This window comes from Oncorhynchus clarkii, chromosome 25 (assembly GCF_045791955.1).
Source record: "Oncorhynchus clarkii lewisi isolate Uvic-CL-2024 chromosome 25, UVic_Ocla_1.0, whole genome shotgun sequence".
In the NCBI taxonomy this organism is placed as follows: domain Eukaryota; kingdom Metazoa; phylum Chordata; class Actinopteri; order Salmoniformes; family Salmonidae; genus Oncorhynchus; species Oncorhynchus clarkii.
In genome coordinates this window covers 37,343,046-37,355,262 of record NC_092171.1, presented here as the reverse complement: position 1 = coordinate 37,355,262, position 12,217 = coordinate 37,343,046, and the positions used below count along the sequence as shown (strand labels likewise).

The 12,217-nt window shown below is 48.5% G+C and overlaps 1 protein-coding gene across 1 annotated transcript in view; it reads right to left on the bottom strand.

Moving 5' to 3' along the window:
• LOC139383714 (intersectin-2-like) overlaps nucleotides 1-12,217 on the bottom strand; it is a 76,079-nt gene that overhangs the window by 8,588 nt on the left and 55,274 nt on the right. The window contains exons 29-31 of the mRNA XM_071128269.1: nucleotides 4,721-4,842; nucleotides 4,533-4,639; nucleotides 3,471-3,654 (exon numbers count right to left, since the gene is read on the bottom strand). Of these exons, the coding sequence (XP_070984370.1) occupies nucleotides 3,471-3,654; nucleotides 4,533-4,639; nucleotides 4,721-4,842 (413 nt within the window). The remainder of the gene's footprint in view (nucleotides 1-3,470; nucleotides 3,655-4,532; nucleotides 4,640-4,720; nucleotides 4,843-12,217) is intronic.

Sequence of the window (12,217 nt, the reverse complement as noted above, 5' to 3'; positions counted from 1 at the left end):
TGATGTCCTTGATGATCTTTATGGCCTTCCTGTGACATCGGGTGGTGTAGGTGTCCTGGAGGGCAGGTAGTTTGCCCCCGGTGATGCGTTGTGCAGACCTCACTACCCTCTGGAGAGCCTTACGGTTGAGGGCGGAGCAGTTGCCGTACCAGGCGGTGATACAGCCCGCCAGGATGCTCTCGATTGTGCATCTGTAGAAGTTTGTGAGTGCTTTTGGTGACAAGCCAAATTTCTTCAGCCTCCTGAGGTTGAAGAGGCGCTGCTGCGCCTTCTTCACAATGCTGTCTGTGTGAGTGGACCAATTCAGTTTGTCTGTGATGTGTATGCCGAGGAACTTAAAACTTGCTACCCTCTCCACTACTGTTCCATCGATGTGGATAGGGGGGTGTTCCCTCTGCTGTTTCCTGAAGTCCACAATCATCTCCTTAGTTTTGTTGACGTTGAGTGTGAGGTTATTTTCCTGACACCACACTCCGAGGGCCCTCACCTCCTCCCTGTAGGCCGTCTCGTCGTTGTTGGTAATCAAGCCTACCACTGTTGTGTCGTCCGCAAACTTGATGATTGAGTTGGAGGCGTGCGTGGCCACGCAGTCGTGGGTGAACAGGGAGTACAGGAGAGGGCTCAGAACGCACCCTTGTGGGGCCCCAGTGTTGAGGATCAGCGGGGAGGAGATGTTGTTGCCTACCCTCACCACCTGGGGGCGGCCCGTCAGGAAGTCCAGTACCCAGTTGCACAGGGCGGGTCGAGACCCAGGGTCTCGAGCTTGATGACGAGCTTGGAGGGTACTATGGTGTTGAATGCCGAGCTGTAGTCAATGAACAGCATTCTCACATAGGTATTCCTCTTGTCCAGATGGGTTAGGGCAGTGTGCAGTGTGGTTGAGATTGCATCGTCTGTGGACCTATTTGGGCGGTAAGCAAATTGGAGTGGGTCTAGGGTGTCAGGTAGGGTGGAGGTGATATGGTCCTTGACTAGTCTCTCAAAGCACTTCATGATGACGGAAGTGAGTGCTACGGGGCGGTAGTCGTTTAGCTCAGTTACCTTAGCTTTCTTGGGAACAGGAACAATGGTGGCCCTCTTGAAGCATGTGGGAACAGCAGACTGGTATAGGGATTGATTGAATATGTCCGTAAACACACCGGCCAGCTGGACTGCGCATGCTCTGAGGGCGCGGCTGGGGATGCCGTCTGGGCCTGCAGCCTTGCGAGGGTTAACACGTTTAAATGTCTTACTCACCTCGGCTGCAGTGAAGGAGAGACCGCAAGTTTCCGTTGCAGGCCGTGTCAGTGGCACTGTATTGTCCTCAAAGCGGGCAAAAAAGTTATTTAGTCTGCCTGGGAGCAGGACATCCTGGTCCGTGACTGGGCTGGATATCTTCCTGTAGTCCGTGATTGACTGTAGACCCTGCCACATGCCTCTTGTGTCTGAGCCGTTGAATTGAGATTCTACTTTGTCTCTGTACTGACGCTTAGCTTGTTTGATAGCCTTGCGGAGGGAATAGCTGCACTGTTTGTATTCGGTCATGTTACCAGACACCTTGCCCTGATTAAAAGCAGTGGTTCGCGCTTTCAGTTTCACACGAATGCTGCCATCAATCCAAGGTTTCTGGTTAGGGAATGTTTTAATCGTTGCTATGGGAACGACATATTCAACGCACGTTCTAATGAACTCGCACACCGAATCAGCGTATTCGTCAATGTTGTTGTCTGACGCAATACAAAACATGTCCCAGTCCACGTGATGGAAGCAGTCTTGGAGTGTGGAGTCAGCTTGGTCGGACCAGCGTTGGACAGACCTCAGCGTGGGAGCCTCTTGTTTTAGTTTCTGTCTGTAGGCAGGGATCAACAGAATGGAGTCGTGGTCAGCTTTTCCGAAAGGGGGGCGGGGCAGGGCCTTATATGCGTCGCGGAAGTTAGAGTAACAATGATCCAAGGTCTTTCCACCCCTGGTTGCGCAATCGATATGCTGATAAAATTTGGGGAGTCTTGTTTTCAGATTAGCCTTGTTAAAATCCCCAGCTACAATGAATGCAGCCTCCGGATAAATGGTTTCCAGTTTGCAAAGAGTCAAATAAAGTTCATTCAGAGCCAACGATGTGTCTGCTTGGGGGGGGATATATACGGCTGTGATTATAATCGAAGAGAATTCTCTTGGTAGATAATGCGGTCTACATTTGATTGTGAGGAATTCTAAATCAGGTGAACAGAAGGATTTGAGTTCCTGTATGTTTCTTTCATCGCACCATGTCACGTTAGTCATAAGGCATACGCCCCCGCCCCTCTTTTTACCAGAAAGATGTTTTTTCCTGTCTGCGCGATGCGTGGAGAAACCTGTTGGCTGCACCGCTTCGGATAGCGTCTCTCCAGTAAGCCACGTTTCCGTGAAGCAAAGAACGTTACAGTCTCTGATGTCCCTCTGGAATGCTACCCTTGCTCGGATTTCATCAACCTTGTTGTCAAGAGACTGGACATTGGCAAGAAGAATGCTAGGGAATGGTGCACGGTGTGCCCGTCTCCGAAGTCTGACCAGAAGGCCGCCTCGTTTCCCTCTTTTTCGGAGTCGTTTTTTTGGGTCGCTGCATGGGATCCACTCCGTTGTCCTGTTTGTAAGGCAGAGCACCGGATCCGCGTCGCGAAAAGCGTATTCTTGGTCGTACTGATGGTGAGTTGACGCTGATCTTATATTCAGTAGTTCTTCTCGACTGTATGTGATGAAACCTAAGATGACCTGGGGTACTAATGTAAGAAATAACACGTAAAAAAACAAAAAACTGCATAGTTTCCTAGGAACGCGAAGCGAGGCGGCCATCTCTGTCGGCGCCTCTCCCCTGTCCTCCCCTCTCTCTACTCTCCCTGTCCTCCCCCTCTGTCTACTCTCCCCTGTCCTCACCCTCTCCCCTGTCCTCCCCCTCTCTCTACTCTCCCTGTCCTCTCCCTCTCTCTACTCTCCCTGTGCTCCCCCTCTCTCTACTCTCCCTGTGCTCCCCCTCTCTCTACACTCCCTGTGCTCCCCCTCTCTCTACACTCCCCTGTCCTCACCCTCTCCCCTGTCCTCCCATTCTCTCTACTCTCCCTGTCCTCCCCCTCTCTACTCTCCCTGTGCTCCCCCTCTCTACTCTCCCTGTGCTCCCCCTCTCTCTACACTCCCCTGTCCTCACCCTCTCCCCTGTCCTCCCATTCTCTCTACTCTCCCTGTCCCCCATTCTCTCTACTCTCCCTGTCCTCTCATTCTCTCTACTCTCCCTGTCCTCCCATTCTCTCTACTCTCCCATTCTCTCTACTCTCCCTGTCCTCCCATTCTCTCCCTGTCCTCCCATTCTCTCTACTCTCCCTGTCCTCCCATTCTCTCTACTCTCCCTGTCCTCCCCCTCTCTCTACTCTCCACTGTCCTCCCCCTCTCTCTACTCTCCCCTGTCCTCCCCCTCTCTCTACTCTCCCCTATACCCCCCCCCCCCCTGTCTTTTCACTCACCTTGAGGAAGTCTTTAAAGTCCTGTTGGTTGTCAGTCCTACTCTGTAGCAGGGTCGCTCCGTTGAGTTGACAGGAGCAGAACTGGATGTAGGGCTGGAGGTGAGGCAGCTCTGACGCCAAGATGTCCCCTATAACCTGGACAGGCATGTTGACGCCCCCAGTCTTCTTACGTACCTGCAGGGCACTACGCACGCACGCACACGCACGCACGCACACACACACACACACGCACATACACGCACATACCAAATGTTCTTACCGCCTGGGCCAAAAATAAACATACTGTATACATGATGAACCCCCCCCCCCCCTAAACACACACCCTGTACTACTGTATAAATTAACCCCCCCTAAACTCACACTCTGTACTACTGTATACATGAACCCCCCCTCCTAAACTCACACCCTGTACTACTGTATACATGACGACCCCCCCCCCCCCCCTCCTAAACGCACACCCTGTACTACTGTATACATGATGACCCCCCCCCCCCCCTCCTAAACTCACACCCTGTACTACTGTATACATGATGACCCCCCCCCCCCCCCCCTCCTAAACGCACACCCTGTACTACTGTATACATGATGACCCCCCCCCCCCCCCTCCTAAACTCACACCCTGTACTACTGTATACATGATGAACCCCCCCCTAAACTCACACCTGTACTACTATATACATGGTGACCCCCCCCCTCCTAAACTCACACCTGTACTACTGTATACATGATGACCCCCCTTCCCCCCCCCTAAACTCACACCTGTACTACTGTATACATGATGACCTCCCCCCCTAAACTCACACCTGTACTACTGTATACATGATGACCCCCCCCCCCCCCTCCTAAACGCACACCCTGTACTACTGTATACATGATGACCCCCCCCCCCCCCCCCCTCCTAAACTCACACCCTGTACTACTGTATACATGATGACCCCCCCCCCCCTAAACTCACACCTGTACTACTGTATACATGACCCCCCCACCTCCTAAACTCACACCTGTACTACTGTATACATGATGAACCCCCCCCCCCCTCACACCCTGTACTACTGTACGTACTTCAGCAGTTTGGTGTTGCAGGCGATGAGCTCCTTCCAGTTGACAAAGATCATGACCATCTCTGCTTCCGTCAGACGGCCAGACTCAGACATGGGCTTATGGAACACCTGAACACACAGAGTACAGTAGAGTACATCAACGTGTGTGTGTGTGTGTGCATGTGTGCGTGTGTGTGTGTGTTTAGCTACCTCCAGGACTATCTGTAAGTCCTCTACATATCTCTCCTCTGTCTGGAGGAGCTCGTGGATGTAACCCTGTCTCTTCCTCTCCTGGGGACTCATAGACTCCAGACTGTTTAGGTCAGCACACCCTGAGGGAGAAAGGAGAGAACAGAGAGAGAGAGAGAAAACAGAGAGAACAGAGAGAGAGAGAACAGAGAGAGAACAGAGAGAGAGAGAGAGAACAGAGAGAACAGAGAGAGAGAGAACAGAGAGAGAGAGAGAGAGAGAGAACAGCGAGAGAGAGAGAACAGCGAGAGAGAGAGAGAACAGAGAGAGAATCACATATATTATACACTCAAAACAAGCACACACACTGACAACACACACAACTCCAGTCAACAGTGAGCACTAGACACGCACACACAAAGGCAAGAGCAGATTGCCCATATTGATATCTGTAGAGTCCCATACAGGGGCTTCTTTTTTATTAATTTATTTAAGGATAGGTCAGTCTACGAGATTGAACTCAAGTTTCTAGAGCTGTGGTCACCAACCAGTCGATCGCAGTCGATCTCCAAGGCATTCCTAGTCAATCGCCAAACATTTCTGTAAAAACAACTCATTCAGCTGCTCTACATGCCGGGTAGGGCAACTGTTGCCATTTTGAACCATTTCATGTGTCTGAAGGTACAAACTCTGCCTTCCCGGCGGGCCCAGAGAGCAAATCAAGTACACTATAGGCTTACTGCTGACCAATCGGATGGCTCAGATTACCGTGTCTGCAGTAACGTAGCAGGCGTAAAAGAAAGCTACAGTAAAGTTGATACTGTGAGATTTCAAAACTTTTAAAACCACGACTAGAGAGAGACTGTCAACGAACACAGCAAAGAGCTGCTGTTTTTATTAGTGAGTTTATGTTTACGTTCTCACTCAGCACTGTCAACACTTTGTATTCAACACTAATAGACTATTCAAATGCACATTCTCCCTACTTCCACTCAGCACTACAACCAACACTGCAGCAGTAATGAATGAGAAGGAAAGTGTCTCTATAGACTTGTGTTGTTATTATTAGCTGCTTGGGTGTTTTTTTAATATCAAGGAATACAGTGCCTTGCGAAAGTATTCGGCCCCCTTGAACTTTGCGACCTTTTGCCACATTTCAGGCTTCAAACATAAAGATATAAAACTGTATTTTTTTGTGAAGAATCAACAACAAGTGGGACACAATCATGAAGTGGAATGACATTTATTGGATATTTCAAACTTTTTTAACAAATCAAAAACTGAAAAATTGGGCGTGCAAAATTATTCAGCCCCTTTACTTTCAGTGCAGCAAACTCTCTCCAGAAGTTCAGTGAGGATCTCTGAATGATCCAATGTTGACCTAAATGACTAATGATGATAAATACAACCCACCTGTGTGTAATCAAGTCTCCATATAAATGCACCTGCACTGTGATAGTCTCAGAGGTCCGTTAAAAGCGCAGAGAGCATCATGAAGAACAAGGAACACACCAGGCAGGTCCGAGATACTGTTGTGAAGAAGTTTAAAGCCGGATTTGGATACAAAAAGATTTTCCAAGCTTTAAACATCCCAAGGAGCACTGTGCAAGCGATAATATTGAAATGGAAGGAGTATCAGACCACTGCAAATCTACCAAGACCTGGCCGTCCCTCTAAACTTTCAGCTCATACAAGGAGAAGACTGATCAGAGATGCAGCCAAGAGGCCCATGATCACTCTGGATGAACTGCAGAGATCTACAGCTGAGGTGGGAGACTCTGTCCATAGGACAACAATCAGTCGTATATTGCACAAATCTGGCCTTTATGGAAGAGTGGCAAGAAGAAAGCCATTTCTTAAAGATATCCATAAAAAGTGTTGTTTAAAGTTTGCCACAAGCCACCTGGGAGACACACCAAACATGTGGAAGAAGGTGCTCTGGTCAGATGAAACCAAAATTGAACTTTTTGGCAACAATGCAAAACGATATGTTTGGCATAAAAGCAACACAGCTCATCACCCTGAACACACCATCCCCACTGTCAAACATGGTGGTGGCAGCATCATGGTTTGGGCCTGCTTTTCTTCAGCAGGGACAGGGAAGATGGTTCAAATTGATGGGAAGATGGATGGAGCCAAATACAGGACCATTCTGGAAGAAAACCTGATGGAGTCTGCAAAAGACCTGAGACTGGGACGGAGATTTGTCTTCCAACAAGACAATGATCCAAAACATAAAGCAAAATCTACAATGGAATGGTTCAAAAATAAACATATCCAGGTGTTAGAATGGCCAAGTTAAAGTCCAGACCTGAATCCAATCGAGAATCTGTGGAAAGAACTGAAAACTGCTGTTCACAAATGCTCTCCATCCAACCTCACTGAGCTCGAGCTGTTTTGCAAGGAGGAATGGGAAAAAATTTCAGTCTCTTGATGTGCAAAACTGATAGAGACATACCCCAAGCGACTTACAGCTGTAATCGCAGCAAAAGGTGGCGCTACAAAGTATTAACTTAAGGGGGCTGAATAATTTTGCACGCCCAATTTTTCAGTTTTTGATTTGTTAAAAAAGTTTGAAATATCCAATAAATGTCGTTCCACTTCATGATTGTGTCCCACTTGTTGTTGATTCTTCACAACAAAAATACAGTTTTATATCTTTATGTTTGAAGCCTGAAATGTGGCAAAAGGTCGCAAAGTTCAAGGGGGCCGAATACTTTCGCAAGGCACTGTATTTCACTTCCTCTGTTCATAGGAGTAACAACATGAATTTGTTAATGAGCCATGAATTAATGCAGTGCGACTTGAGTGTCGCCATCAGCTGGAAGACAGTGTCCCTTTTTGGTCAGTGTCAGTGGAGGAAAGGGAGAGTGGAGGGATGTTGAGAGACGGACCCTCAGTCTGCTGCTCTCTCCCTCCGCTGAGACTGACCCTCAGTCTGCTGCTCTCTCCCTCCGCTGAGACTGACCCTCAGTCTGCTGCTCTCTCCCTCCGCTGAGACTGACCCTCAGTCTGCTGCTCTCTCCCTCCGCTGAGACTGACCCTCAGTCTGCTGCTCTCTCCCTCCGCTGAGACTGACCCTCAGTCTGCTGCTCTCTCCCTCCGCTGAGACTGACCCTCAGTCTGCTGCTCTCTCCCTCCGCTGAGACTGACCCTCAGTCTGCTGCTCTCTCCCTCCGCTGAGACTGACCCTCAGTCTGCTGCTCTCTCCCTCCGCTGAGACTGACCCTCAGTCTGCTGCTCTCTCCCTCCGCTGAGACTGACCCTCAGTCTGCTGCTCTCTCCCTCCGCTGAGACTGACCCTCAGTCTGCTGCTCTCTCCCTCCGCTGAGACTGACCCTCAGTCTGCTGCTCTCTCCCTCCGCTGAGACTGACCCTCAGTCTGCTGCTCTCTCCCTCCGCTGAGACTGACCCTCAGTCTGCTGCTCTCTCCCTCCGCTGAGACTGACCCTCAGTCTGCTGCTCTCTCCCTCCGCTGAGACTGACCCTCAGTCTGCTGCTCTCTCCCTCCGCTGAGACTGACCCTCAGTCTGCTGCTCTCTCCCTCCGCTGAGACTGACCCTCAGTCTGCTGCTCTCTCCCTCCGCTGAGACTGACCCTCAGTCTGCTGCTCTCTCCCTCCGCTGAGACTGACCCTCAGTCTGCTGCTCTCTCCCTCCGCTGAGACTGACCCTCAGTCTGCTGCTCTCTCCCTCCGCTGAGACTGACCCTCAGTCTGCTGCTCTCTCCCTCCGCTGAGACTGACCCTCAGTCTGCTGCTCTCTCCCTCCGCTGAGACTGACCCTCAGTCTGCTGCTCTCTCCCTCCGCTGAGACTGACCCTCAGTCTGCTGCTCTCTCCCTCCACTGAGACTGACCCTCAGTCTGCTGCTCTCTCCCTCCGCTGAGACTGACCCTCAGTCTGCTGCTCTCTCCCTCCGCTGAGACTGACCCTCAGTCTGCTGCTCTCTCCCTCCGCTGAGACTGACCCTCAGTCTGCTGCTCTCTCCCTCCGCTGAGACTGACCCTCAGTCTGCTGCTCTCTCCCTCCGCTGAGACTGACCCTCAGTCTGCTGCTCTCTCCCTCCGCTGAGACTGACCCTCAGTCTGCTGCTCTCTCCCTCCGCTGAGACTGACCCTCAGTCTGCTGCTCTCTCCCTCCGCTGAGACTGACCCTCAGTCTGCTGCTCTCTCCCTCCGCTGAGACTGACCCTCAGACCAGCAAAATACAAATAAAAAGAGAATTATGTAAATGTATGCTCACACAGACGTGCCTCACAAGTAATACAACAATGGATCTATTACCTGTGTGATCATATAGCATACCTCACATTTTGAAATATATATATTTATATATTATTTTTTTAAATGGCCCAAACATCAATGCAATTCAAGCAAAGCCAAAATGCAGTGATAATGTATTGGGCCTGTAGCTTACTGCTCAAACCTCATTGCTACACTACTGTTTTGAATGAGTTAATATTGCATAAGCGTTTTTTTAAGTCATGTAAAAAAACAGATCAGAGTGGTAGATCTCCGCTTGCATTTTGACTCAAAGTGATCTTGACTCAGAAAAAGTTTGTGCGTTTTCTCCTGTTAATGTTTCCGTTTACTGTGGCAATTGTGATCGAATCAAAGCAATATTAGCCATTTTCAATGCAACATACCGAAACAAAACAAACTATGCAAGAGATTTTGTTGTAGGCAGAACACATCAGAGTAGGATTCTATTGCATTGACATGCCCGACTCAGCCCGTACTCTACACAGACTGGTGTGGCATAACCAATCAGAGCTGCAGTAGGCCTTTATGCAAATGGACCATTGCCATATTATATTTTATTTTTTTATTTCACCTTTATTTAACCAGGTAGGCAAGTTGAGAACAAGTTCTCATTTACAACTGCGATCTGGCCAAGATAAAGCAAAGCAGTTCGACACATACAACGACACAGAGTTACACATGGAGTAAAACAAACATACAGTCAATAATACAGTATAAACAAGTCTATATACGATGTGAGCAAATGAGGTGAGATAAGGGAGGTAAAGGCAAAAATATATGTATATGTATATATATATATATATGGATCTGTGTCATTTACTTTGAACTGGACTGTGTTTACAGCATGAGCGGTCGTGAGTAGATGTGCTGATGGTGTATGCTGGCTGAGCTGCATGTAGCCAAGTGTGGACATTTTGTTCATATCCTTTGCTAGTTAGTGAGTTATTAGCCCAGTTATAGATATTTTTTTGTCAGCAATAGGGGAGTGACTGCTTCCTACAAGAGCAGAAAACGTATACATTTCTAGACATCTTTGAAAGGCGAGTCACATAAAGAGCTTTTTTCTTTCTTAAAGGGGCAGTGTTGTATTTTGAGACAGGCTTGAATAAGTTAAGTAGCCAACATTTTCAGTCACCTTGTCTGTAGGACAAGTGGATAAACAGGTTCATGTCAAGCCCTGCATGTTTCTTTCAAGTCTCATGGAATGTAGGCCTACATGAAACACCAAACATTGACTGCTACTATAAGTGCGATGACCCTAATGTTTACCTAGTGTAGCAGTATTCAAATCTTACTCTAAGAGGTCTGGAACCTGCTGGTCCAGACTTGAATTTGAGGGATCTAGTGAATTTCTCTGTGGCTGTCCCCCTTCATCTGTCCCCTCCCTCTGCTAGGGATGGTGGGTCTCTGTGGCTGTCCCCCTTCATCTGTCCCCTCCCTCTGCTAGGGATGGTGGGTCTCTGCGGCTGTCCCCCTTCATCTGTCACCTCCCTATGCTAGGGATGGTGGGTCTCTGTGGCTGTCCCCTCCCTCTGCTAGGGATGGTTGGTCTCTGTGGCTGTCCCCCTTCATCTGTCCCCTCCCTCTGCTAGGGATGGTGGGTCTCTGTGGCTGTCCCCCTTCATCTGTCCCCTCCCTCTGCTAGGGATGGTGGGTCTCTGTGGCTGTCCCCTCCCTCTGCTATGGATGGTGGGTCTCTGTGGCTGTCCCCCTTCATCTGTCCCCTCTCTCTGCTAGGGATGGTGGGTCTCTCCCTGATTCTCTCCCTGAACCCACCATCTCTCCCTGATTCACTAATGAGGAATAGAACCCACCATCTCTCCCTGATTCTTTACTGATTCAGTAATGAGGAAAAGAACCCACCATCTCTCCCTGATTATTTACTGATTCACTAATGAGGAATAGAACCCACCATCTCTCCCTGATTCTTTACTGATTCAGTAATGAGGAAAAGAACCCACCATCTCTCCCTGATTATTTACTGATTCACTAATGAGGAATAGAACCCACCATCTCTCCCTGATTCTTTACTGATTCAGTAATGAGGAATAGAACCCACCATCTCTCCCTGATTCTATACTGATTCACTAATGAGGAATAGAACCCACCATCTCTCCCTGATTCTTTACTGATTCAGTAATGAGGAATAGAACCCACCATCTCTCCCTGATTCTTTACTGATTCAGTAATGAGGAATATAACCCACCATCTCTCCCTGATTCTTTACTGATTCACTAATGAGGAATAGAACCCACCATCTCTCCCTGATTCTTTACTGATTCACTAATGAGGAATAGAACCCACCATCTCTCCCTGATTCTTTACTGATTCACTAATGAGGAATAGTTTGCTATGGCCACATTGTTCTGCATTCAACTGGAAAGATTAATCATTATTGATTAAATTATAACAACTCATTTGCTCGGGCCTCTGTGTCTGTTTGGAAGCTGAATATCTGAATAGATTGTGAAGATTCATAAATCTTTGAATCCTAACTCTCTAAGGTTTGTTGTGTCGAGTACAGAACAAACCAATAGTTATAACTGCACCTTAATCCGCTGGCACTGACTATATTATAATGATTACTGACGGATGACATTTCTCTGCTGTGTTCCCATGCTGTTTCACTGCATGATCAAGCCAGATTGAAATAGCTAGCTGCTGTAACACTGAACAGGAAACTAACAAATCTATGCAAACTAGTGGAGGTTGTTGGACAACCAAGCACTGTCCAGGGGTTAGACTGCTCTTTCTCTGCGTCCTACTAAAGCTCTCTCTATTCTAATGGGCTGGTCACAGGCTCAACTCTATTCAAATGGGCTGGTCACAGGCTCAACTCTATTCAAATGGGCTGGTCACAGGCTCAACTCTATTCAAATGGGCTGGTCACAGGCTCAACTCTATTCAAATGGGCTGGTCACAGGCTCAACTCTATTCAAATGGGCTGGTCACAGGCTCAACTCTATTCAAATGGGCTGGTCACAGGCTCAACTCTATTCAAATGGGCTGGTCACAGGCTCAACTCTATTCAAATGGGCTGGTCACAGGCTCAACTCTATTCAAATGGGCTGGTCACAGGCTCAACTCTATTCAAATGGGCTGGTCACAGGCTCAACTCTATTCAAATGGGCTGGTCACAGGCTCAACTCTATTCAAATGGGCTGGTCACAGGCTCAACTCTATTCAAATGGGCTGGTCACAGGCTCAACTCTATTCAAATGGGCTGGTCACAGGCTCAACTCTATTCAAATGGGCT